Source organism: Ursus maritimus, unplaced genomic scaffold (assembly GCF_017311325.1).
Source record: "Ursus maritimus isolate PB19 unplaced genomic scaffold, ASM1731132v1 scaffold_23, whole genome shotgun sequence".
NCBI lineage: Eukaryota > Metazoa > Chordata > Mammalia > Carnivora > Ursidae > Ursus > Ursus maritimus.
Genome location: NW_024424786.1, coordinates 795,814 through 823,775, shown reverse-complemented (window position 1 = coordinate 823,775; position 27,962 = coordinate 795,814). Strand labels below are relative to the sequence as shown.

The 27,962-nt window shown below is 52.0% G+C and overlaps 1 protein-coding gene across 2 annotated transcripts in view; it reads left to right on the top strand.

Annotated features, from left to right (window-relative positions):
- GALNT18 (polypeptide N-acetylgalactosaminyltransferase 18) overlaps positions 1-27,962 on the top strand; it is a 338,672-nt gene that overhangs the window by 151,372 nt on the left and 159,338 nt on the right. For both annotated transcript variants that reach the window (XM_040638811.1, XM_040638810.1), the window contains exon 2: positions 19,904-20,096. In XM_040638811.1, coding sequence (XP_040494745.1) covers positions 19,904-20,096 — 193 coding nt within the window. The remainder of the gene's footprint in view (positions 1-19,903; positions 20,097-27,962) is intronic.

Sequence of the window (27,962 nt, the reverse complement as noted above, 5' to 3'; positions counted from 1 at the left end):
ACCACTTATAATGAGGGGCAGGTTTTCAGAGCTGTCCTGATGCCTTTCATCTCCTCCCTCTGTGAAGTCCCTAGGAACAGTCTGGGACCATGGTTTGGGGCCTTCATTAGCTCTGCCCTGTCTGAGATATTCACAAAGGTAAGAAAGCAGACTTGCTCCTTTGTGTTTATAGCAGCTCAGACTGCTTTTCCTGGCTCCCGGGATCCAGAAAATAAAATTCTCGGAGCTGGCCTATTCACAGTGACGTAAAAAGTGCTTAGTCCTGCTGGCCCATTTCAAGAGATGGCCGTTGTGCCCGAAACTCTCCCTACCAACCCTGGCTTCAGCCGTACGACCGCCCCAGCCAGCCTGCGAGGCAGCCCAGTGTGGAATGGGGATACACTGGCAATACTCCTGTCTGCCTGTCTTAGCTCATACTAGAGCGTGAGGTCGCTGAAGGCAGGGAGCCTGTGGGCCTCATCTCAGTTTCCCTCCTGCAGTAGTTCGAAGCTTTTCCCCATCACAATACCCCATGCCACTCCCCGTCAGTAATGGCTGCTCACTGAGTCGGGGATTCTTGAAGCAGATGTGTCCTTTGATTTCTAGGGCTCCCGTTTGAAAAAGCCTCCAGTCCCGAGAATCCTGCCTACAGGTGACTCAGGGAAGTGGGGCTCAGTGACAAGCCTGTGAGGTCCTCCATCCCCCAACCTGGCCTTGCTTTTATTCCCCAGCAACCTCCCTTCAGGCTAGGCTCAGCCACCCTGTTTCCCAAAGTGTGTTCTAGGGAACACTGCATTAGAAACACCTAAAGAGTTTGTGGCATAGAGAAAACTCAGAATCTTAAAACAAATCTTGTCTATTTATAAAACTGCATGGTACGAAGGAAGGAGGGTTGGGCTTACCACCACAGCCCAGGTCCTTGACAGACCTCCTTTTTCTTTTCCCCTTGTGAGTACATCAAAGAGCCCTCTATCTTGAAGGAGCCTTTTGATACCCACATTGGGAAAATGAGACATCATGATGATCAAATGGGGAAAACAGACCTCACAGTCATCAGTTTTTACGAAACTTCCAAAAGGCTATATGAAGAGGGGTATAATAATATACTGCCACATCAGAGAAAAGACATAGTATTTGTCCAATAAAACCCTGATGGTATATAAAGGGATTACGGTATTGGTTCAGGGGATAAAACATTCAGGATTGCTTGTTATTGGAGATCTGTGATGGTTTGGATTGGCACGAAGGTCTGTTGATTAGCGAGGGAGCTAATTTCTTACGCCTGTCCCAGACCTTCTGCTCTAGCATCTCTGGCGATGGGCCATCTTGGGGTGCATCTGTATTTTTACCAGACTTTGGAGATGGATTCTTACATATACACTGAATTTTGTAAACCATTTTCCCTACCTAGTGATTCTAAATCTTGGCTGCTTATTGGAATCACCTGGGGAATGAAGAGGGAAATAAAGAGAAAAAAAAAAAAAAGCCTTGGATGGCACCTCCAGATATTCTGAGTTGGTCAGTCTAGGGCCAGGCCTGGGCGTCAGTAGGCTTATTATTTTATTCCCCAGGTGGCTTTAACGTGCAGCCAGGGCTGGGAACTTGGGGTTAGCTGTGGCCTCAGGGGCGGTGGCCGTCTGTGCCCCCCATGTGTAAGAGTGTGTGCAGGTGTGTCTCCTGGGCTGACTCCAGCCCTCGGAGACATCTACGGCTGGTTCGGACCTGGGCTCAGTCCAGGACACGGTTCCCTTCAAATGCCTCCGTCTGGCGATCAGATGGGCAGAGCAGTCTGCTGTGTTGGGAGGAGTTTGTTGGGAGCCCCAAGACGAATGTCTGTTGCCTTGCCTCTCCTGCCTGGTTCTGGGTCAGAAACGCCTGTCTGAAGGAGCAGAGGGCAGCAGCTGAAGCCAGAACCGGAGGCTCTGGGACGGTTCTGATGATCAAGTGGTAGGTAATCTCCCTTGGGGCCGCAGCAGCTGATGCAGCAGGTGCTCGAGAACCGTGAGCTTGACACTCAGCATCGGCTTGCACTCATCAGTGGAACAGCCAACAGAGGCCCCCTCCCCACCCCACCGTGAGCATAGGTAGCGTCCATGGCTGGTGGGCACACACAGGGATACCTGTCTTCTCTCCGTCAAGAGTATCTTCCATCCTGGGCCCCAGGTTAGGAAGATGCTCTCTTCCAAACACATTGACTCTGTTCAGAGATGATCAATTTATTTCTTATCTTTTATTAATCAAAGACACATGCAGCTGTTAAGCAAGGCTTCTGATTGCCAGTAGGGAGACTTTTTCCACCCTAAGTCTTCTAGAAATCTAACCCATAGTCAAGGAATTGGGCCCCTTCATTGATCTGTGGGTGTCCTTATTGCTGTGCCTTTTGGACACAGTTTGAAAGTGGGGGAATACTGCCCAGGTTTTGCCTCCTGTCCTGTGTCCCCCTCACTCTCACTTCTGCCCCAGCCTTGCCTTTCTGTGCCATCTTCAGCACGTCTCTGAACCTTCCCGAGAAAATGAATGACTTGGCCTCATTCTCTCCCCCGGGAAATGACATGGACGAACTCACCAGCTTGTGGAGTTTAATTATTTTCTTTAGCCATTGACCCTTCCTTTAAAGCGTTTCCTATACAAAATTCTAGTATATAAACAGACTAAATTACAGCTGCTGTGGGAAACGGGGAGAGAGGGGCTTCAGACCTCCCACACCCCCAGTCAGGGTCCACCCTCCCTGAGGGGCTCCACAGAAGCTCTTGGAAACCACTGTCCTCGCTAAGTTATTTTCAGTGGGAAGCACCTTCTCTCCTTCGGTGGGGGTGTCCATATCAAGATCTTGGGACAGTTGGAATAGGGGGCATACGTACTTTGAAAAAGCATATTCCAAATGCCCTTTGCTTTTATTTGTTTTCAGTTGGGATATTTAATTATTTTATTTCAAATTCCAAGTAATAAGAAAGGAGGGTGGGGATTTTAAGACTTACCAAAAGGGGGCATTGATTTGTAAAAGGTTGCAATCCATTGATCTGGATCCGTGTTTTTAAAAATGGGGGTCCCAACCCATGAGTAGGTCACGGAATCAGTTTCCTAGGTCATGACCAGCATTCCTTCTTAACAGAATATCATAGAATAAAATAGAAAAGACCAGAATTCGTCCCACATAGTAAGACTAAAGACTGCTCTGTGACTTGTGGCTTCCCTAATGCCTGTCTGCATGTGCGTACTGGCGTCATGCGAGAGGTGGTTCTTACCGTGAGTTAGGATCAGTAGAGCCAAGAGCTGGTCTGGATGGATGTGTTCCTGCGGTTCTTTCAGGCTCTAACTTGCCTCACATCTGTGTTTGGGAACCTTCCATCCCTGGGCTCTGCGCTGAGCTGGTGAACAAAGCATGGAGAGGAGGGCTCGGGAAGGCAGGGCTGCGGGGCAGCGTGAGCCCCTCCCCTCGAGAGAGCCCAGTGCCCAGCACACGGTAGGAGGAACGTTCCCCCTCCTGGGGGCTGGCAGAGGTGAGGAGGTGAACGTGGGGCTGACCTCGCTGGAGTCCAGGGCCTAGGGAGCTAATCATGGTGCATCTTGTACAAGGCGAGTGCTGTGGGTGTGCGAGGGGGTCTAGAGGCCTCCCCTTGATTACTCCCAACACTGGAGAGGCTCGTCGCCTCCAGGCCTCTCTGGTTCATGCAGGTCACCTTCAGGCCCTGCTGAGCTGTACCTCCCAGTCTCATGCTCTGGGTTGCCTTGGTTTCTGTGATGGCCAAGGTGCCACGGCCACTGGGTACGATCTTCATCTTCAGGAGCAGAGGGCAGCTTGGAGGATCGGCCCCCAAGCTGTGAGGAATCTTTGGTGTCTCCCTGCACACTGACTGCACTGTTCCCTTGGCCTGGCCTGCACAGTGAGACCAGCCTGGCAGGAAAATTCGCCTCCTCTTCACACAACTCTGCACCCCAGGGGTGATCAGTCTGGATACAGAGACCCTTGCATTATGGCACTAGGCTCCTTTATGCCCATGTGGCTTTCCTGACTTTTCTTCCTCCCCTGACCTTAGCAGGAAAGGGGTGGAGAGCCAGGAGCAGAGACAGCCCTTTCTTGGGTATCCCAAGGCCCTTCATCCCAGAGTAGCAGTGGGCTCTGTGTCCCCTCCCTCCTTTCAGGGAGGGTAGACAAGCCTTGTGTTCTAGGTTACCCTGTGAACCAGGCACTGGTGGGTAAGGCACAGAAGTGCAAAGTAACCACCTCAACGGCTCCTCACTGTTTCTGTTTGCAATTTTATCCCTAGCACTCCGCACAGGACATGACCCATAACAATATGAACAGTGCCCACGATTATGTAGCACAGAGAACACCAGAGACTTTTATTAATTTACTCAGTCCTCACGATAACCCCACAAGGAAGCAGATATTATGATCATCCCCAATGTTCTGCCTTAGGGAGCTGAGGCGCAGAGAGGTTAAGTGATCTACCCCAGGCCACACAGCTAGTAAGTCAGCCTCACCACGAGGCTGAGGTTCTCTTTCTGCACAGCTGCGGCTTGATGCACGTTAGTTGAATAAGTGAATTCACTTTCATTCCGAACTCCAAATGCATGGAGTTTAATCTTTGCCTCTCCGTGGGTACCCAGAAAAGGTAGGGCAAGCTCCTGTGTCTTCTTCAGTGTGTTAGGACCTGTCCGGGAGCTTCTGTTTGGACCCCCCCCCCGCCCCGGAAAGAAAGGACATTAGAACTAGGGGCCTTTCTTTTCTGAAGAGAAGGACACACTCATGGGCACGTGAGAGGCTGTGCTTCTGAGTGCCCTCTCTGGTCACCCACCAACCTCAAGGCAGGGCACAGAGGTAGAACTTCAGGGCCGCACAGTCTCCGAGCAGCATTCTTATCCCCAGAGCTGAGCCCAGGAGACTTGGGTCTCCCAGGAAGCCTGGCTTGCCCCCTCACGCTCCTTTCTGGGGCATAGCAGTGAGCTTTATCATGTCCCTTGGTGAGGCAAACAGTCATGATTATGAAGTTCCCTGAAGAAAGTTCAGACCTAGATCCTGAGACCCGCTGAAGTGGCCTTGTCTGACCTCGTGCTTGAGGTACGAGTGTGGATGCTATCCAAAGCCATGGCTGACAGAGACAGATAAGCACGGGACCCCTATTCCCTGTGGCCTGGACGTGCTGTGTTTCTTTGTCCAAAGCCTTTGCTGATTTTGTCTGGCTGAATGCCGGGCTCGCCTCTTTCCTTGGCCTCATGTGCCCATACAGCACAACTGGGTTGGTAAATTAAGAATTTGCCAGATGGAAAGGACTAATTTTTCCCGCTATCGAAATCATAGGCATGACTGGTTTTTTTGCACACATTCCACTGGACACATGCTGCATTCATAATACAGAGCATTGAGACATCATAAAAGTTTTCACATCTTTCATGTGATAAATATTTTTACCGTCATGCTCGAGAAATGGATTTTGTTTGAAAATGGCCTATTTCCTTTGATGGCTTCTTTGACACGGATTCAAAGCCTTTCTGGGTCCTGCAGGGGCTTGGGCTTGGGAGGGCCTATGTGTTAACTTTTTCGAAGGACAAATCCACTTCTCTTCACTGACATACAGGGACAGCTGCCAGGGCTAGGAGATTTATGGCCAAGGACAGTTGTGAAAAGATGTCCAGCGAGCCAACAGCTGCTGGAAGAGATGACACAACCAGCCCTGGGACCTCCGTAGCCCGGGCACCCAGGAACCTGTGCACAGACCGAACCCAGCAACGCCCTGGCCCCTAAGATCTCTCTCCACTGTCAATTGCACTGGAGGATTCAGATGGGGGCTGTTTAACCAGAGTGGAGCCCCATAATATTGCTTCTTGAAAGTTTGTTTTTACAAGTGTTCTCTTGTCTTTGAAATGACACATTTTTAATGGTCTTGCTCTGTGTGGTGGGCAGCGCTTGCGACTAGATGAATCTGTTTTCAGGACAGGCTGCCATGACCTTCTGTGCCTGTGTGCGTGTGTGTGTGTGTTTGTGTGTGTGTGCCCATGTGTGAGGATACAGCTGGTGGTAACCAAGCAAACCAGGAACTCTGCCCTCCTCCGGGAGCCTGGTTTAATAGTCCCTGGATCTTATGATTAATGTCCTCCGCTTCCACCCCTGCAGAGCACCTGGGAGCTTTGTGCAGGCCTGACATATGGGTTGCAGGTGCTTCTCTAGGTCTGGATCTAGACACCAGCACGGGTGAGGGGTCTCTGTAGGGGTTTCACTGGTTCGCCCAAGGCTCAGGCTCTGGGGTTTGGCTGCCTCCGAGGCTGGAAATCCTTGATGGTCAAACAGGTTATTGCCTTTCCCCAGAGCTACGTGCATAATCCTCGCGGGTGTTAGAGGGAGCGCCGAGGACGGAATGAGGGCCTTCGGAGGCTTTGTCTCCTTCCCCAGGCTAAGAATGATCTGCTCCCTATCTGTGTGACCTCGGGCAAGTCATTTACCCTCTCTGGACTTTACTTAGTTTACTCATTAGATACAAGAGTTGAACTAGAGGTAGAAGGGTTCCCTTGGCCATTCTGCTCCTGAGGGGAAGCCACCAGTCCCTGTGTGAGCCAGAATCTGCGATCTGAAGCACCTAAAATCACTGCATTTTGGGACCTGATCTCATCTTGCCACTCCCCTCCCCCCGCCTTTACCCAGGAGAAAACTGAGGCCTGAAGAAAGAGGAGACTTGCCCACTCACGGAGGGCATGGGCCGCAGAGCCAGAGTAGAAGGAGGCCTAGGACTCCAGTCACCTCGACAGCCTGGTTCCCAGAGCAGGGCCCCAAGCAGCAGCCTCAGCGGCCCCTGGGAATCTGTCAGAAATGCATATTCTCCGGTTCTACCCCAGACCTGCAGAGTCAGCCCCTCCTGGAGTGCGGCCCAGAGGCGCTCTGTGATCTCACCAGCCCCCTGGGTGAGCCTGGCGATGCTCACTAACATTGGGGGCCACTGTACTCCAGCACAGGGCTCCTCCTCGATGACCAGAAGAGAGATGCTGCCAGGCCGCAGGCTGCTGTGGAGAGGCTGAGACCGGAGAGGAGAGGTACACACGCCCTTCCCGGTTTCCCAAAGCCAGGACTTCTCCGCAGGCGTCCCAGCACCTAGGAGGTGTGGCTACTGCATGTGTCCGGTGGGTGGGGCTGCAGACTGTCCTAGTGCAAGGGGCCACATTTCCTCCCTTCCGAGCCCAGCTGTTCCCATCGGCACATCCGTGCCGGGAGAAGCATGCCACTTGAACATCATCAGGGTCGACCAGCTAGTTCATTCCAAGAAATTGATGTGTGGAAACACCGTGTTTTATGTCTGAACAGTGAGGTGTATATTTAGAAGTCTGGGTGCTCAGCTCCAGGCTGTCAGCTGTCAGGGAAAAAAAAAATGATGGCATGTGCTTCAGAGTTCATTATATCTCCTAGGCAGAATTCTGGGTTTAAAGGGTTGTTTTAAAGTAGTGCATAACGGCACCTATAAATCCTGGTTCCGAAGATACACACATTCGTCACTCCTTAAAGTGAGTTTTTCACATGTTCTTTATATGGTTGGCTTGGGGCGTAAAGACTCGGACCTTTAGTGGAAGCTTTCATTCTGCATAATTTCTAATCACATCCTCTTGCATTTCCGTGAGTGTGTGCGCACATGCTGAGCTCTGGCTGCCCCTGCCTGCCGGGCCCTCTCAGAGGAGCGCTCGGCCCCCACCCCGGGCCCAGACTCTGTCCCGTGCACGCTCGGCTCCGGAGAAGGCATGGGGTCTGTCTGTCTGCGAAACATCAGCATACACTGTCTGGAATGGTCTCCCAGATCCAACAAATCCCCGTTCCTCACCTGCTATGTCAGCCCAGACAGAAATAGTGGTGCTTCTCCCTAGACCCCCGGCTCATTCTCTTGTTCTTTGCTAGGACTTGCCACCTTCCTGAATCCTAGCCCACCTGTCTGGGGCTGCTTTCCCTAACCGTTGCCAGCCCCTGCAGGGCGTGGGGCCTGATTTCCCTATCCCTGGCCTTGCCCAGCATCCTGTTGACTGGGACTTGAACATCCAGAATCATAACTGCATTTTGTCCTTCCCAACTGGGGCTGAGCTTGACTAGGATTGCGTCCCATGAGTTAGATACCAGCGACTCAGAGGATCCAGAGAGGTGTCTCAAAGCCGGCTTCCTGGAGGCAGAGGCTCTTGACCAACAGACAGACCCTAGCTGACACTTCACCGAGCTTACCGGGCGCTAGGCACTGTTCTGAGCACTCGACACAGATTTACTCCTACTTTCCTCACTACACCCTATGAAGTAGGAATTGTTACCCTCATTTACAAGTGAGGAAACTGAGGCTCAGAGCAGTTAAGGCTCATCCTTCTAGTAGATGGAGCGGCCAGGATCCACAGTGGGTGCTAAGGCTGCACCAGGGCTTGGCAAACTGCAGCCCACAGACCACAGCTGACCTGCTGCCTGCTTTTATAAATCGTTTTCTTGGAACACAGCCACACCCGCTCATTTACATGGTGTCTATGTCTTTTATAAAGCTTTCTCCCCACACAGCAGAGTTGAGTGGTTGTGACGGAGACCACGTGACCCATAAGCCTGAAATATTTACTACTGGTCCTTTACAGAAAAAAAAGTTTGCCAACCCTTGCTTTACATCAACTACCACAGGTGACTCCCATGAAATTGAAGGCAGATTATTCCATGCATGTGTCAGTGTGCATTTTCTGGGGCACGGTTGCAGGTTTCATCAGATTCTCCGATGAGAACCCTCCCCCCACCCCATCCCCCAAACAATAGAACTGCACCTTTAGGGAGTCTTGAAAGCCAGAGTTTTGGGTAGCCAAATGCCAATTCCTAGGCCAAAGCACAGCCATGGGAGGCAAGGCCAATGGTCAGGAGCCAGCTGGAAACTGGGAGTTCGATCAGAGCCAGTGGAGAAGAAACAGAGGCAGAATGGTGACTGCCAGAGTACCTGCTTTGCACCGTCCGTGGCTCTCCTTTGTTGTTCATTAGCTGGGGTGTGAGGGAGGCAGGGCCAAGGTGGCTTCAAGGTCAGGGATGAGGCCCCTGCACAGCTCACGGCCACCTGCTACCCTCATGTGCACCTGCTCCTTTGGAGAGCCTGGCTGTCAGTCGTGTCCTGATAGCTCCGGTCATATCCTCGAGTGCAGTCTCGCTGGAGTGTCAGGGATGAGAGGACGCTGTGCTGAGAGCTGTGCTGGCACACGCTTGGTGCTCCACAGATGTGTCAGTGTCGTTCTTTTGCCTCCCTACAGCCCCGAGGGCAAGGTTTTAGAATTTTCTTTTTATCGATGGCAAAACCCACGGTGATGGCACTCTTATTGGGGTAGGCAAAAAAAAAAAAAAAGGCGGCCACCCCCACCAAAAGTTGTGCACACGCTGACCTCTGGGGCTGTGAATTTGTTATGCTACATGGCAGAGGGGCATTAAAGTTGCAGAGGGAATGGAGGTGGCTAATCGGCTGACTTCAAAATAGGGAGAGCATCCCGGACGGTCCAGGGGGGCCCAAGGTAATCTCAGACTCCTCATAAGTGGAAGAGGGATCAGAAGAGAAAGTCGGAGCGATGCTGTGAAGAGGACCCAAGCCACTGCTGTTGGCATCGGCCCTGGAATGAGAGGGCAGTGAGCCACAGAATGTGGGCGGCCTCTAGAAGCTGGAGAGGATTCCAAGATTCAAGAATCCGGGGAAATGGATTCTCCCTTAGAACATCCGGAAAGGAATGCAGCCGTGCCAACGCCTTGATTTTATCTCGGAGAAACCCCGTCAGACTCCTGGTGTCCAGAGCGGCAAGGTAATACATGTGTGTTGTCATCAGCCACTACAGTTGTGCTCATTGTCACAGCAGCCGCAGGACACTGATCCTGGGTGCAGCGCCTTAGACCCCGCAGCCATCCTGACGGCGGGAAGCTAATCCACTCCCCCGCATCTGATGGTTTGCTGAGCACCTTACTGCCGGTCGCCACTGCACTTCACCTCTGCAGTGAGCCAGCGGGAGATACCACTGTCCCCATGAAACAGATGAGCAAGCTCGGGTTCAGAAAGGCTCAAGAACTTGACAAAGGTCAGCCAGCTGGTCAAGGGCAGAGCTGAGCCCAGAGCCCCTGCAGGAGGCGGCCCTTGCAAGGACTGGCCCCAGCCCTGCCTGGTCATGAAGCGCTCTGAAGAAGTCTCGCTCCTTCCCGACAACACCCTTCGGCGTCGGAGGAAGCTCTCCCAGATTTGCCTTTGCCAGGATGAATAAAGTCGTTGTGCAGAAGATTTTAATGGTGTCAGACCTGAGACTGTCAGGGCTCCTTTCTTCTGATTAGCTCCGAGCTTTTTCTTGTCAGATTTCACTTTTTCCTCTTAGCGGTTCTGAGATCCCTGGAAGAGAAAGCCTAATTGTGAAGGCTGCTGGCAAAAGACCTTTAGCTCGAGTTCTAATGCACTTCTAGAAGCACAGAGAGGGGAAATGCCTTATGCCGAATGCTTTATTTCCTTATTATTAGGGCTCTTAGCATATCAAAGGGTGTTTTAACGTCCAAAAATTTCCCCTTGGGGGCCCCAGTAGTATAAAAAAAAGCACCACAATGATATGCTAAAGTCTTCCTTTTTTTCCCAAATAAAACCCAAACACTGGGTCCATCTTACAGACAGAACGAGAACGGGGACCAAGGGGCAGCCGATTTGCCTGCTGTTGGAGGTGAGAGCTGGCTGAGACCTCCCGCCTCTCGGGCTACCGTTTCCCACAAGTTCTCAGTGCCTCGCTGTGGCTGGGGCCCCGGGACACAGAGGCTGACTGTGGGCCTCTGGGCTGGATGCTGGCAGGGGAGGGAAGGGAAGGGACACACACACCCTGCGCTGTGGGGATGATACAGCAGAAGGAGAGCGGAGGGCAGCCTGGACTGACCTGCTATTCAGGGTGACAGCCATCCCTGTGGCGTGGAGCAAACACAGCCTGAGCAGTAGTGCTCCGATGAGGCCTCGATGGGACTGGCCTGGGCTGCTCAGGTGGGGCCCAAGCACCAGGCTCTTTAGTAGGAGTAACCGTGACTTCTCACCAGCGGGAAGCCAGCAGGCGTGAGTTTACTGAGAGCCGACAAGAAAAATGTACATTTCTGGGTATTCAATTAGCCTTTTCTTTTTAGCCCCCAATAAAACATGCAACAAGGCATCTCAAGCGTAGAAGAAAATTTTTCTAAAAATCATTGAATTGTACATTTGAAATGGGTGAATTTTATGGTATATAAATTATACCCCAATAAAGCTGTTAAAAAAATAAATGAGGTGGAATAAAAGGAAGCATCCTTTAAGAGTTCTTATCTGGGATATTCGGCAAGGCTCACTCCATTATTTAAAGCTTAGCCTTCATCCTTCCAAAAGCCAACTGCTTAGTGACTCTACACAGTGGCTTGGCAGGCTGTTCCCATTTCACAGGAGAAGATGGAGTTTCGAAGGGCCAGGCTTCAGGTCTTGTCCAGAGAGAGCAAACAGCTCCCCAGGAGTGGGGAGAGAAGGATCTCCAGAACTTTCCAGGGGGAGGACCAGGGGACAGGACCTGGGCCTGTCCCCTAGATAAACCTTATACACAGTTCTAGTGCCCACAGCAGGCAGCTACCTGGGACACAGGCCCGCCAGTTCGTCCTGCTTTCTCCCTTCCTCCCCATTCCTGGGTTCTGGATCTCAGCACCAAACACCAGAGCTTTGGCTTTGAGCATGGCCTGGGGGCAGAAGCAGAAATAGCAGTGGCTATAGGCCTGGCTGCCGGGCAGAAGCTAGGCCCCCTCCCCACACACTCTCAAAGCCTGCTCAACTCTGCCGGAAAGAGGAATATGTAGTAAACTGAGTGAAACCACAAGCAAGAAGAAGGCTCCACCGCTTTCCTGCAAAGATACCCCTAAAGGTGCCCGAGGCGAGGTGCCAAAAGCAGAGCTGCCGCTTCCAATGAAGACATGGCTCAGCGTAGGCGACGGGCTGGGGGTCCTAAGTGATGTGAGCTCCGTTCCCGGTGGCTCTGTCTGCCCCTCAGGGGGCTTTGACTGGTACTGCCACCCAGCCCTGCAGTGGGAGCTCCAGACACCTTTGGCCTCCAGCAGCCACTGTGCCATGTGACCCCTTCTACTGCTATTTTAGGATTTATCCTAAAATCCAAGGAGCAGGGGTGGGTCTTGGGTTCTTTCTTAGGGGGAGGTCTGGGCTTTAGCCTCTCCTGCAGCTTCTCCAAAGAGCTAGCAGCATCTCGGAGCTTCGGAGCTTCGGTAAAGTGCACAGCAGGAGCTGGCTAAATGGCTCAGCTTCAAAAGATGGGGATTGCCAGGAGTGAGGTCCTGGAGAAGACAGGCAGTCAGAAGTGGATGGGGCTGGGCAGCAGCACAGTGTCTGTTTCACTCCAAACCCCATTTTCTTTCCGCTCCATGGTGTGGTCTCGGCACCGCCAAGACCCTGGAGCAAAAACAGCTGGGCAGGCCCTCGTCTGGGCTGTTCACCCCAGAAGCCGCCCTCATGTAAGCATTCTTCCAGCTCCCTGCATCAGTGGCTCACGAGCCTCGAAAGCCTTGGCAGAGTCTCCAGATGTGCTCCTTGTGCCTGGTGGGTGCACCGGGCACAGCCCTCAGAGCTGTGACTTCTGTTGCATCATTGCTCAAAGCCTCGCAAGCTGCTTTCCTGCCCTGCTCCCTCCTGTCTCCATGAATCAGCACAGAGGCTGTCAGGACATGGGGCTGTAATTCTCTGCTCTCATTAGTGGGCTGCATGTGGGCCACCGTGGGCATATCTCTGAGACCATAATGTGGCGTTTCCCGATGCCCCATGTAATCACGGGTAGAACTTTCCAGAAAACAGGTCATGCACAATGAGAACTGGGCATTAACACGGGGAAGCAGATGAGCTGAGTGAAAGGTCTCTGGCATTCTTATTCATGGGGGGCCCCCTAGGAAGGGTTCAGAGCAAGTGATATTAAAATAACCAGTGACGCACAGGCATGAAAGCTGGCTGCAGTGTGGGGTAAGGTCCTGGGACTGCTGGCCAAGCTAGGCATGCACCTTGTACTTGCTGGCTGGTGGAAAGACCTGGAGTATTCCAAGAGGAGAGCCAGAGCAGCTGGGGGAGCAAGGCCACCTGGAGGGACTCAGGGCAGCAGCTGTCTACCAGCTCTCTGGGAGTATTCCGGTAGTTGAACATTGCAGTGAACCAGTGCAGACCGGCTGAGAAGTCTCCCAGGACCTGAAGTTTCTAGTCTTTAAGCCAGTGTGTCTTGGCTCACAACATGGAAGGAGGCTGGGAATATGCCTCTGGGCTGCAGTTTCTTCTTACCTCTTATGGGAAGGATAGACCCTACATCACAGGCCACTGTGATGGCTGGGCCTCACCTTCTTGCAGGGCCAGTGCAGTGGAATGGGGCTGCAGGGCAGGGTACAAGGGGTCGCTCAAGAGGCAAAGAGGGTTTGCACTAGACACCCAAGAGTGTCCTGTAATTTCCCTCCTCACTGGACCTCAGATAATGCATTTTGCCACTTGAGGCAGTACCTTTGGTGACGGTTAGTGTGTTGGGCTTTGGCATACCATGTACGTGCTTATAGGTTCATAAACTATTTCTGAATGATATGGCCGATCCTGGCCTTTCAGACTTGCACTTTCCACATGGTTCTTCCAGGCACCCTGCTGTCCCAGGCCTCCCGAGGCCCCAGCTGTGGATAGCCGTCTGTCCAGAGGCCTTGAGCCCCACACTATGCTCGCTGCTGCTGCTGCATCTTTGCTCCTGTGGGTCCTGCCCGAGGGGTACCCTTTTCCGGAGGGATCCTGTGAATCTCACTCTTTATATCTAAGTTGAGCAAGCTCTCCTCTGGGAAGCCGTCCCTGCATGCACCTCTCCCCTCTCCAGTGACCCGGTGGCATGTTATCCACGCTGGATGGGAGCATTGATCACATTCTCTGTACTACCGGCTCTTCCACCGACTGGATGTTGCTTGAGGATAGGCACCGACTCTGCGTGGTCCTTATATTCCCAGTGCCCAGCGATAGGCCTGCTGCACAATAAACCCGCTGGAGTATTTGTGGATCGTCTGAAAAGAAGCGTTCACTCCCCTTGTGACCCCCAGAGCTCAGCAGTGAAGGAGGCGCAGCCGTGGGGAGCCCCTCGGGATAAAGCTGACCGAGAGCAGTTCCCAGATGCTGGCCAAGAAGGGCATTCTAGGGATGAGCAGAAACGGTGGTTCCCTGGACCGGAGAGGAGGGGCGTGCCCACAAAGCAAAAGGCAGGTGCTCTGAGAGATGTCAAAGAGGAGGAAGAAGTCAGCCTCTTCTCTCAGCGTCAGAAGTGTCATGCTTTGCACAGACCCATCAAATGTGCCTTTGAAGGTGGAGTGATTAGTCACCTCCCGGGGGAATCCTCCCCTTGAGTTTGTTGACAGATTTCTGTAGCAAGCACCTTAGAGACCGAGCCAGCGGTGAGCTCAGGAGGAAGGCTGGCAGCCACATGGCTGTGGGAACTTTGGGGAAGAATGAGGACACCTGACCCGACTCTCAGTCTCTCTGAGGCTCTGTGGTTTGGGTGAGACACTCCCTGAGCACATCTTAGGTTAGTTTTCTGAAGACACTGGGTCTTACCACCTCATAGTCCCCTGCACCTGGGTTTCTGGGACCTTGGAGCCTTCCTGTGGTCCTTCCAATTCAGAGCTCTTCCAGGTGAGAGTAGAAAGAGGAAGAGGCAAGAAACACACACAGCCTTTCCTCCTTCCTTCCTTATCTCCTCCCCATGTTTTTTGGGGTGGTTCCTCTGTGCACAGTCCTGTTCTGGATGCTTGGGAGAGACTCCAGGTAATTCTCTGATGTAAGAGATTTGCCGAAGAGTCCTGAGAGAGGGGTGGGGGTTATCTACCAAGGACCACATTCCGTGGAACTCCCTGAGAAGCTTCTGAGATCATACCAACCATCTCAGAAGGCTTCGCGTAAGTGAACTAGGTAGGAAATTAACTGCACACAACTGGCACTTGCCCTGCCCTTTACTAGCTTCACAGCCTACTTGCTGACACAGGGCTCCAGGCCCCTTTCAACTCCCTCCGAGGATGTGGGGAGTCCCTAACGGATGGGGGGCTTACTGGCTCCTTTCCTGTCTTGCTGCTACTGCTTCATTCATTCATCTCCCTGATAGTCATTAAGCGCCTGCCAGAACAGGCACTGTTCTAAGCACAGGAGGTTCCTCAGAGAACAGAGCAAATCCCTGACTTCACAGAGCTCACATTTGAGTCAGGAGAGACAACAAGCAAGACAAATAGAGAAAGGACTTCAGTGGGTGCGGAGGGAACACGGAGATTGAATGTTTAGAAAAGGCTTTGCTGAGAAAATGACTTCTGAGTAAGGAGGTAAAGAAAGTGAGGGCAGCTAGCTATAAGGGTGTGGAAGGAAGCACAAGAGCAAAGGCCCTGAGGCAAGATGTGCCTGGGGAGTCTGGTGAGGGCCCAGTGTGGCTGGAGTAGAGAAGACAAGGGGGCAGGGGGAGGGGGGTGAGGTCTCAGGGTCTTGATCACCAGGAGCCTTGGAGGGCCTTCTGAGTGTTAGTAGGGACTCGGTCTTTCATGCTGAGGAGACAGTTGGCCATCGGAGGGTACGGTGCAGACAGGGGCATAGCATGGCAGTGTCCCCCCCGCCCCCCGTCCCCCGCCTGTGGCTCTGCTCATGTCCTGCTGGGGGCTCCCCGCCTGCCCGTGCCACAGAGCTCACAGTGAGGGCAGGTGGGGGAATGCCTCCCTGTCTCTGCCTCTGTTACACAGGGGCCAGTCGGGCCCTCTGTGTGGCTGTCTGGTGGAATGGCCTTCCAGTGTTCGCTCTCAGCCTGCTCTCCCTAGGACCCAGACAAGCACCTGGGCTGGGTGAGAAATGGGCCGGAATTACAGGGTTTGTGCTGTACTCAGAACCGTCTAAACTCGGGCTCAGCTCCAGGCTGCGTTCACTGTGCCCCGCTTAATCTCTGCCAGGAGTGAGTTGTTTCTTGGGGAGCTCTCAGCCATCTGAATATATACTTCTTTTGAGCCCCCCCCTTCAGTTGGTCAGGTGCATCCAAGTAGGTCTGGACCCCAGTAGGAAATGTGATATCCAGTTAGCCCCAGTCTGCTCCTGACAGGTGCGCCTCATCCTGGGGTGACAGACAGCCCTTGCTCTGGCCCATCACCAGATGTGTCCAGATGCCCCTGGACCCCTGCAGAGGTCCCAGCCTCAGCCCTTCCCTGGAGCCTCTTTGCCTGTCACACCAACAAGTCCAAGATGGTCCTCCTTTGCTGATGACGTTGTCGGACTGCTTTGTTACTAGACAGAGAAGGGAGTTGCTGGATCTAGACCCAGTTAAGGGTAGGCCACTTGTCAGTGGATGTGGAAACCCTTCGTCTGGGAGCTGGACAGCAGCAACATCTTTCAGAGCTGGGGACCTCAGGGCAGAGCCATTTACCTTCCCCATCTGAACTCAAGAGGGGTTGTCCGAAGGGCACCCTGGGGGGGCTGTGGGTCTTTGTGGTTCCTTAGGAACTAACGTTTATTACATGCCAGGCCCTGGGCTAAGCTCCTTACATGGAACATCTCATCGAGTACGCACACATGCTCTATGAAAAGGGTACTATTATTATCAACGACACTTCCTGGTTGGGGATGCAGGTGCAGGTAAGCTAGGCTAGACCAGTGAATGGTAGATCTGGAGTGCAGAACCCAGATTCTGACCCCACCACCAGTCCTCTTAACCGGTCCTTTTGATGCCACATGTAAGGTAGAGCAGGGGGTCAACATGCATTTTCTTAAAGGACCAGAGAGTTACGTATTTTCGATGTTTTAGGCCCCCTGGGCTCTGTCGCATGTGGTCGACTCTGCCCTTGTAGCTCTCAAGCAGCTGTGGATGACACGTAAGCACGTGGGTGAGGCTGTGTTCCAGCAATGCCTTATTTACAAAATAGGGGGCAGGCCAGATTTGGCTCTCAGACTACAGTTTGCCATTTGTGGTATAGGGGGAAGAATGCGAGGTTTGGAGGGAGCCAGACCTTTCTTCAATGCCCCCTGACAAACTGGGTGTCCTCGGATTGGTCATTTGACCTTTTCATTTGGTTTCCTCATGTCTAATAACTAACCTCTACAGGGTACTTACCAACTAACTTATTTAAAATGGTTATGGAGCCCCTCACCAGAGATGTGTACTGTGCTGTGGGCACAGCAGGGAACGGGACAGAGGTCGACCCGCGCTCTGGAGTCCACACCCATGAGCAAGACAGAGATAACTTTGGGTAAAGACGTCGGCCGGCACCATGCTTGGCTCTGGGCAGGAATTCAACAGAGATGACTTTTTGCCACTGCCGTGCCCCTGATTTATCATCCAAGACCCACTGCTTTCCAGTTTGTTGTGGTTTATACCAATACTGAGCAAAAAGACAGGAGCATGTGGTAGAACCTAGGACTTGAATATGTTTATAATACATTTTTATGCAACACAGGTCTAATTGTGAATCATAATTTTTTCATTAACTGATCTCATTTTACTTGGTAATATCCATTTAGGTAGGTATGTGAGAGCACTAAAACTCCGTTTCTTTTAAATATTATATGATTCCGTTGGCTCACTGATTTAGATTTTTACTACCCCAACATTCCAGATGAACGAGTCATGCATCTTTATAGAGAGAGCAAGGACCGTCACGATCACGTAAGCCCTGGGCCTCCCTTCACACATGCCTCGGAGGGGAGAACAAGTATGCCCTGGTTTCTGGGATGGAACTTTGAGTGGCCACATTTCTTGCTTGGTCATAGAAATGCTCACATCGTCTGCATTTCACTCCTTATTAGGTCCCATCTGTTTTGTATATCTGAGTTTCCCTCCATCTCTTTAAGGAAAATTGGTGTGCCGTGTTTATCTGTGGAACTCGTGTGTCCCAGCCGATTGCCACGTAGAGCCAGTGTGGTGTAGTTGGTCAGGACCGCCGCCTGGGGAGGCAGACCTCCCGGGACTGACCGTCCGCTACCTCGCTTCCTTATGAGTGAGTCAGGGCAAGTTTCTTATTGTCAGCCTGGGCCTCACTTTCACTATCTGTAACGTGGAAACAACGATAGTCCCCACCCCACAGGGCGCAATGAGTTGATGGGGGAAAATCCTTCACAGCAGAGCCTGACTGGCGGTCAGCGCTCAGTGAGGGTCAGCTATGATGGTTCTCCCAGGACATGCAGGTACCTCCAGTTTGGGGCATGTCCCAAGGACACGGTCAGGAGAGGTGAGGTGCCTTCCACAGGTTCACCCAGTACCCAGGAGTCCCAGCCCCGATGACATGCCTTTTGGCATCTCTCTCACTAAAGTCTCTGGCATCGGCGTGTTTGCTCTGCTTCAGGATCAAGGACGCTGTACTTTGCAGGGAGCCACAAAAGTCCCCTTCTCTCAACGACAGCCTTCGCGCACCTGCAGTGACAGGGGCTTCCTCCCCCGAGCGCCCCTTCCATGATAGGAGGATCCTGGGTGTTGGAAGGCCTCTTCCCCTCTCCCAGACTGGTTCTTATGAGAGTCCCCCAAGAGGAGGTGGGAGTAAGAGCTGTGGTCTACAGCACAGAGCTCCCCAACCTGGAAGACCCTGGAACATTATGTCCTTGCCTGGCTCCAGCCTCTACCTTTACCTGGCATAGGTATGTGTCATACGCCCACAGGCTTCATACAGATGGCTGAGGGGACATTGGCAAGTGTCCTAAGCCTGCCTCTTCTGTCCCTAACCTGCTTCTGCTTCCTCTGGTCTCTGTCTCACTCCAGGCTCCCAGCGCCATCTCTCACTTACATCATGTTAGGAGCATGGGGGGTACCATCCAGTGGGCCGGTCATCTCTGTCCAATTTCTCTGATCTCTGACACTGACTATTACCTGTCTCTCAGAATGAATTCCAAAGTCCTGACCCATCATCCTATGTCCTGGCAAGACCTACCTTTTGCCCCCATAAAAGAGAGATTCAAATGACCCACCAGACTCCCCTTGCTAGGTGCAATGCCAATTACCATGTATCGTGTACTTTTCTGAGACATATGCTGGCCTAAGTGCTGTATATACGTAATTTTACGTAATCCTCTCAGATCCTGGGTTGGTATTAGTACACGTGCATTACAAATGGGGGAATCAAGGCTGGAGAGGTTGAGTGCTTGCTTGTGACCATGTAGCCAGTGAATGGTGGAGCAGGGCTTTATTTGAATCCATGTCTGTGTGGAGTCCAAAGCTTGTGCTCTTCTGGGTAATAATGCCCCCTTCATTTTCTTAGAAAGCTCCAGGGAAACCATGAGCTCGTGACCTGGCTTGGGGCTGCCCCTACCTATAAATCTACCAGGGGTCCAGTGGACAGTGTCCAGAGTGCATGGGTGACTGCTCTGTGCCACGGATTCCCTGTTCTGGTAGGCACAGTCTGGGGACCGCAGAAGGCAGTCTGGTTGGTGGTCCTTGAATCCAGACGGATGGCACTCGGCGGGGCCAGGCCACTCACAGCAGACTAGACAATGGAGAGGGAGGTGGGCTGGCAAGAACTGTAAAGGGGACCAGAACCCCGGCTAGGGGACCTGGGCATGGAACAGGCTCAGGACTGGCAGGGAGTGGGGGTGCAATCTTGGGAAAGACAAGCAGAAGCCCAGTTTGAGGGCTCGGGCTAGCATCTCTGGTGGGGAAAGGAGGGAGTTCTGACTTGAAGCAATGGGGCCTTGGGACCACATCCATAGGCCTCTTGGTAGACCCTATAGGATGTATTTCTATATCCCTTGTGCCTAGTGGCTGTGGATGAATGGATGGACGAATGGATGATGGATGGATGGATGGATGAGTTTGAGGAAGCATGAGGATTACAGTCTATCCTCCCCACAGCCCCTGAATATGGGGATAAGGTTGCTTTACCCAACGTGATGGTATGGAAGGGAAAGGGGTTGTCATGGCATTTGCAGGGGTGCACTCTGACCCACTGTCTCCTTGTCCCTTCTTTCTCCAGAGGCTCCCGCCAAGCCCGAGGAGGCAGAGGCTGAGCCCTTCACAGACTCCTCTCTGTTTGCACACTGGGGCCAGGAGCTCAGCCCTGAAGGCCGGCGCATGGCCCTGAAGCAGTTCCAGTACTACGGCTACAACGCCTACCTCAGTGACCGCCTGCCCCTCAACCGGCCCCTGCCTGACCTCAGACCCAGTGGGTGAGCAGAGTCAGTGGCTGGGCCCTTGTTGACCTGCCTGTGGGGTGATGGGGTCACCACGGTGCCAGGAACAGTCAGGACAGGGCTTTCAGACTGCTGGGTCCCTCTCCTGCTTCAGCCAGGGTCGGTGCTCTCAGCCTTTATGGGGCAAGTCGCTCTCCTCCTCCTCCCAGAGCCTCAGTTTCTCCATCTGCTAAGCAGGGGAAAGGCTTCTTCCATGAGAGACGTTGAGGATTAATAACCTAATTTTTTCCTTACAGCCTCTAGAATCATCTGGCGTTCCTGTTAATAAGTCTTTTTAACCCAATTAGTTGCATTTTTATGAACAATTATTTTTTTTCTATAAATTAGTATTTAAAGTATATCCATCTTCCAGGGCTAACAAGTCATTACACCCGACACAGAAGTCTGTCTTGACTTCTCTCTTTGTTACAGAAGATGTTCCTTTAAGGTTCAGTTAGAATTTTTATTACTCCTAATTATTAAAAGTGCGGGCACGTACCGCAGCTGAGAAAATCTCATTAACTTTTGTGAGCTCCCCACATACCTTCTTTCCCCCTCTTTCTCCTTATTTTTAAATTTTTCTTAAAGCTGCAAACTACAGTGAGCTTATATTTGGAGGAAAGATATGAAGATCTTTTTCAGGAAAGATCTTGCTGAAAGAGGCTATGTTCTTTCAGGGAAGAAAGTTCAGGTCAGTTCCATAAACATTTGTTGAGCACCTGTTGTATACTGTATAACTGAGTATGGTTTTCCCTGTCCCAGGAGAGCTTGGTTGGACTCTAGGGATGAAAGAGTCCTGAGGATCTACAAGGGCTAGAAGACATTTAAAGGATATTTACTGAGCACTTATTATGTGCCGGCATAGTCTAGGCACAGGGATAGAGCAGTGAACAAAACAGACAGGAATCCTTGCCCTCACAGAGCTTACATTCTAGACAGGCAGGGACACATAATAAAGAAAACAAAAAAGTTAAATATGGAGCATGTTAGATGGGAGCAAATGCTATGAAGAAATAGAAAGTTAGAGGGGGAAACAGGGCTTCCCGGAATAGGAGGAGGGGTTGAATTTTTAGTGAGGTGGTCAGAAAAGGCCTCACTAAGAAGGTGACATTTGAGCAAACATACGGAAGAGATGAGAAAACAAGCCGTGTGGATATCTGGGGGGAAACTTTCTAGGTAGAGGGACCAGCAAGTGCAAAGGTCCTGAGGTAGAAGTGTGCTTGGCATGTTTGAAAAAGGAGGCCCATGCGGCTGGAACAGAGTGAGCAAGAAGGCAGCAGTTGGAGATGAGGTCAGAGGGGCCACAGGAAGCAGATCAAGTAGGGGCAGTGGTTCTCACACTTGGCTGCACATTCAACTCATAGGGAGCGTTAGAATAATCTTGATGCCAGGGCCACACCCTAGACCAAGTAGATAGGAGTTTCCAGGGGTGGCCCTCTGTATCCGTTTGGAGCTCTCAGGTGACTCCAGTGTGCAGCCCAGGTTGAGAATCATAGGCAAAGGGCTTTGTAGGCTGCTGCACAGGCTGTGGCTTGTACCTGTGAGATGGGGACCCAAGGCAAGTGCTTGAGCAGACTGATTGTCATTTTCAAAGGCCCCCGTGGCTGCCGTGTTGAGAACAGACTGGAAGGGCCTGGGAGGCAGCAGGGCGACCAGTTAGGAGGCTTCTGCCTATCCCGCTGAGACACGGTGGTAGCTCGCACCATGCTAGCAGTGGGCAGGTATCGGGATGGGTTTGGCTTCTGGGAGTATCCTGAAGGTGACTTTATCTCAGTGCCACAGGGTCTCCGCCCCCTAGGAGTGCTGCAGGGACCATGCCTGGGGCTGCAGAGAAGCAGGTCTGATGTGGGCAGAACCTAGAGGCTCCGGAAAAAGGGTCCTCAAGAGGAGTTGGGGCCCCAGAAGTCCTGCAGGGGCCTTGGCCTTGGCCTTGGCCTGCACAGGAGCTGCAGACTTTGCAGCCAGCTCTGACGTAAAGCTCAGGCCTAGCTCAATGCATATTTGTTCCAAATTAAAGGGGAAATAAGAAGGAAGCTATGGAAAGGGTGGATCTTACAGACTGCAACACGGCTCTGATAATGGCTGGTATTTACACAGGGCTTGACGTGTTGAGAATGCCCTTCCCATCTGGACCACACCAACCTCCAGCAGAGGTAGGGAAGGAACTGGCACATTCTCCCCATTCAGAGTCCAGAAAACTGAGGAACAGAAAGAAGGAGGGTTGTGTCTGAGATCACACAGCTGGATAAGTAGCTGAGCTGAGACTTGACCCCGTGTGTCCAGATGCCAAATCCTGGCCTTTGATGGTAACCCACAGCTGTCTTGTTAGGGGCCAACTGATGCCGGAGCCCCTTAACCTGTCATCGAGAGATGTGCCCTGTCGCTGTTCCTTCCTACTTCCGTGGGAGAGAAACAGGAAGGTGAAGGGTGGAGGGGACAGAAGGGCAGGCCTCCCTCGCAAGCACGCTCTGGAGGCAGCACGGTTCGGTGGGCAGTCCAGCCTGGGCTTCCTGAGTTTGTGGAGAAAGGGTCTCTGAAGGACTCCAGGTGGGCAGAATTCTGAGCAATTATCGTAACAGGACGACCTTCCCTCTGCCCAGAGCTACAGTTTATGGGGCTTTCCACGTCTCCCCTGTGGGGCAAGGTGACTTTTCATAGAAGAAGAAACGGAACCTCTGATACAAGGCAGAGCTGAGCCCTCTCGGGGAGTCTCCACCCGTGCTCTCCGCGGTGGCCGTAAGGGTGCAGTTTCTCTTTGCACACGTACTAGGAAAGCTCCGACCAGCTCTCCTTCAGATCCCATGCCAGACGCACACCCAACATCGGGGAGCTGTTGGTGAACCACTCAAAACAAGGGTGTGCTTAGCTAAAACAGGGCCTCTCTTTGTCTCTTAATTTCCCTAAAAACATCCCTGCCTTGTAACAAGGTCATTGCTTCTTAGCTTATCCTGTTTAACTCATTTTGGAAACGTTTTCTTCAATGTCTTTACTATCACCCTATTCCAAAGTACACTGGCAGACATTTATACAGCATGAGCCATGTTTGCAGGGATGCATTTGGCACTTTATTTCTGTTAACTATTTGACTCCTCGCAGGAACCCTCTGGAGTAGGGACTCATCTGGGAAACACACGCTGTTCTTTATTCTCCTACTCACAATCCTTCTGACACCAGCTGTGTGGGGGTTTCCCATACCAGCCAATTCTGTGACACTAGCTGGGTGCCCTACAATTCAGTTCAGTTCTAGCACTATCTACACGGGTTAGCGTCAGTCCCGCCGGTTACGGGCTCAGTCCCACGACCCCGCCCCCACTTCGGAGGCAAGTCACCCGGCTCAGTTTGTCACCTGTGCTTCTGACCGACCGGCTATAAAGTGAGGCCCCCACCACCTGTCCTGGAGGTCAGTAATTTGCTAACAGTGGCACAGAACTCAGGAAAATATACTTAGTAGTTGACTATGAAGGATGTAATGCAGGATAGAGTTGAACAGTCTGAGAAGATATATATAGGGTGAGACCTGGGAGGGTCCCAGGCACAGAAGCCTCTGTCCCCATGGACCTGAGGTATATTGTCCTCCTGGTACGCGGATCTGTTCAGCAACCTGGAAGCTCTCTGAACCCCATACCTTCAGGATCTGTGTGGAGGCTTCATCACGAAGGCACGATGGATTATTAACTCACTTTCCAGCCCCTCTCCTCTCTCCAGAGGATTGAGTGGGGAGGTGAGGCTGAAAGTTCCAAACTTCTCATCATGGCTTGGTCTTTCTGGTGAGCAGCTCTCTTTCAGGACCCACCAAAAATCACTTCATTAGATCAAAAGATGCTCCCATCACCCAGGAAATTACAAGGGACTGTGTTCTGTGTCAGACACTCCTTTCATTCAGGAATGACAAGAGTTTTAGGATTTCCATGTCAGGAACTGGGGTCAAAGACCAAATATTAGCAGAAACCAGGGGCAGAGACCAATATATATATTTCTTATTATTTGACAGTATTCTTATTCATTCCCGTTTTACCAAAGAGGAAACTGAGGCATGGAAAGACTATAACATCTACTCAAGGCCACTAGTGGCAGAGCCACAGTTTGAACCCAGGTCGTCTGGCAATAGAATTTGTGTTTGTAACTGCCACCATGCTTACTGCCTTGAAGTGTCAATTTGTGACACTGTCATGGGGATGGGGACTGCTTTAACAGTACGTAGCACTGGGCCGATCAGTTCGTCTGAGTCAGGAGAGTCTTCTCTAAGAGCTGGAAAAATTGTGGTGGTGAACATAAAACCCATGATCAAGGCAGAGAATGATGCCTTTGCTACAGGTAATGTGGGGATATGAGGCAAGGTGGGTGCGGGTGGGTAGTGTCTGGAGAGGAAGCACTGTGCTAAGGACAGTCTCCAGAAGAGTCAGGCCAGGTGACTCTTGCTTCCTTCTCAGTGCCCTTGGGGACTTCTGCCCCTGGAGGTGTCCTTGGACTTTGCACTTTGCTCTTTGTATTCTTGGGTCGGCTCTTCCAAGTTCTAACCCTGACGTTATGCTTGGCTTCATTCCTGGACTGGAATATAGGTGTTCCAAATCCCGCTCCACCCTGTCTTCCATCATCTCTGGCTGGTCCCTTATTTTGTCTCCTTTCTTGGTGCTGAAAGATGCGATCTGACCCACTTTTGTCATCTGGCTGAAAGGACCATCCTATACTCAGGGCTTTATACACAGCAGAAGACATAACCAGAAGGGAAAAAGTCCATCCAGCTGGTTGCTAGGCTTTATTAATTTATTCATCCCACAAACATGTATTGAGCTCCAAGTGTGTGCCAGGCACCTAGTAAAGCACCAGACAGAGAAAGCTCAAGGAGCTTACGCCATAGTAGGAATCCAGATGGAAGATGGTGGGAGAGCAGGGCAGGGGATCTGAAAGCTTGCTAACCATCTCCTAGCCTCCTTGGAGGGGGGCCATTCTTGCAAGTTTGGAGTAAGTCAGGGGCTGGACTTGGATGGCCCATGGAAGCCCTATTCTGTGGCCTCTGTGGCAGGGAGGCAGGACCGGGAGAGGCATCTGCAAGGAGCCTCCTTTTACCAATTTTGATGGCCCTCCCCTGGGGAAGGGAGGACATGGGAACCGGAAGTGTGGCAGTTTTATCAGCCTCATCTGGGCTTTTCGGTCTGTGCAGAGAAAGGACAAATTTCCTCCCCTGGGGAAGGGAGGACATGGGAACCGGAAGTGTGACAGTTTTATTAGCCTTATCTGGGCTCTTTGGTCTGTCCAGAGAAAGGACAGATTTCCTCTGGGCTCCAGGACAATTGGCTTTGAGGGAAATCAAAATGCCATTCATTCTCCCTTCATGGTTATAACAAGCACCATCCAGATGAGAAGACCCAGAAGAGACAGGACATTGGTATCTTCCTCTGGTGACCCTCCTGAACCTCACCCCAGGAGGGGCCTTTGACAGATCTGGGCGGGGGGTTGCCTTCTTGCTTTCTAGGTTGGAAAGACACCCAGGCCTCAGGATCAAAGGGGAGAAAAGCTGCATCTCAAGCTGGCTGGACTTGGCCCCATCCCTCCCATCCGCAGATGCAAGCTGCAGACATTCCTGTGGCTTTCTCTGTGTCCTTGAGCACACAGAGCGTCCTGCCATCCGTCCTCCTGCTCCTTATACCCTACCAGGGCCCAAAAGAGAAGAGAAAAACAAGTGTTATTGGGGTGTGGACTACATTTGTCAAAACTCATCAAATTCACTTAAGATCTGTGAGTTTTACTGCCTGTAGATGAAGCATCAATGTTCTGAAAAAATGAGAGTGTAAGAAAGAGATCAGGGAAGTCTCTGCCTGCGGGACGGAGAGAGAGGATGCAGGCAGCAGCTTTGGGGGGGCGCTGCGGAGATGGGTTGTGATTGTGGGGGAGGAGGCTCATGGGGGCTCGAAGCCACTCAGCAGCTCAGGGCAGGAAGGTAGGGGCAGGCGCCCACCCAGCCACAGCAGGTCGGGCAGGTGGCACATGGAAGCCCATAGTTCCACAACAACAGGTGCGCCCCATTCTTTTCTGCAGGCACTGGTTGTCATTTCCGAACAGCAGCTGCGGAAAGTATGAGGGACGAGTGCCTGATCTAATGGGCATTTGGGTGTGGGTAGGAGAAAGGGAGCTCCGGGTGTCAAGCTTCGAGGCTTAAAGTTGCCATGGCAACTCCGTGGCCTACCTCCAAGGTAGTTCTGGGCAGAGCCTTCGGCAGGTACTATTCCTGCCTCTCCTTGGGAGATCTCAGAGGCTCCTGAGTGTGTCAGTGATGATGTCGCCTTTCTTTCCAGCGTCCCCTGAGGCCCTTGTCCCTCCCTCCCAGGGGTAGGGTGTGGAGTGGCTTTTGGGTTGACTAGGGGGCTCAAGTTTGAGAACAAGGCCTGAGGGGATAACTAAAGGGGGGTTAGACTGTTTTCTGCAGGAGGGAGGAACTGGGATACACACACACACACACACACACACACACACACACACACACACCAGCCCTATTCCTGAACTGGAGAGATCCTGTGTGAACATCCAGGTAGAAAGATCTGGAATGGGATTATAGCAGGGAGAGAATGCAGCATGGAGCCAGGGGCTCGGTCCCCCTGGGAGCAGGTTAGAGTCCATCCAAGGTGACTGTGGGTGTTTGCGGCCACTGCTAGGGTGTGGCCACAGGTTTGCATGTACAAATTGGAGGGCTGTAGGGTCCTCATGGTGCAGACTGCAGACACATATCTGAGATCTCTGGACTAGAGTAGGTCACCCGAGGGCACCCATGTTCTAATCCCTGGAACCTATGGCTACGGTCTGGTACATGGCAAAGGAGAGTGAAGGTTGCAGACAGAATTAAGGTCATTCATCAGCTGCTTTTAAAATAAAGAGATTATCCTGGATTATCTGGGTGGACCCAATGTAATCACAGGGCACTTAAAAGTGGAAAAGAGAGGCAGAAGAGTCAGGGCCAGGGGAACGGCAGTGTGACAAGGACTCCACCAGCCATCGCTGGCCTTGGAGACAGAAAAGAGCCATTAGCCAAGGCATGTGGGCAAGCTTTAGATACTGGGAAAAGGCAGGAAAGCAGATGACCACCGTGAGCCTCAAGAAAGGAACATAGTCCTGCCAACACTGTGATTTTAGCCCCGTGAGACCCGTGTCAGACTTCTGACCCCCAGAACTGTAAGAGAAGAAATGTGTGCTGTTCTAAGCCGGCAAGTGTGTAATGCGTTCTTGCAGCAGCGATACTAGTATTAGGAAACGCGTACAGGGCGCAGCCTGTCGCACAGGGTGCCAAGAAGCCCGGAGACGCTCTGAGCTTGCGTTAATGCTCTGCTGTCACTGTGGTAAAACTCAGAATAATCTGTGAATACCACCATCTTTTCCCTCTGCCCTGGGCCCCACAAGTTATGTAGCTGGTCCTGGGGGACAAGGGGGATGGCTCCAGGGGGAGCAGCTGGGATCATGATTGCTGGGCCCTGTGGGAGCTGCTGCCCAGGGGCTAATGATTTCTACTAAGAGCCACCACTTCTGGCTTACTGTGTGCCCGGTGCTGGGCAGACTGCTTAATGTGTATTTTCTAATGTCACTTTATCTTTACGTCTCTTGGAGGTAGTTATTATTATTTCTATTTTATATGGGAGAATACTGAATATTTGTCAAGTGAAGAAGCCTACCCAAGTTCCCACAGGTGTTAGTGGCAGAGCCAGTATTTTTAGCTGGGTCTTGCGTCTTTAGGACACTGCCGCGACACCCTTGCCCTCCCTGGCCCGGGTGACTTTTTCTGGTTTGGGATCGTGGCTCTGTGGAGGTGACCCAGAGATCTGTGGAAGATGTGTCCACCCTGAGGGCAGACTCCAAACAAAGGGGAAACACCCTTAA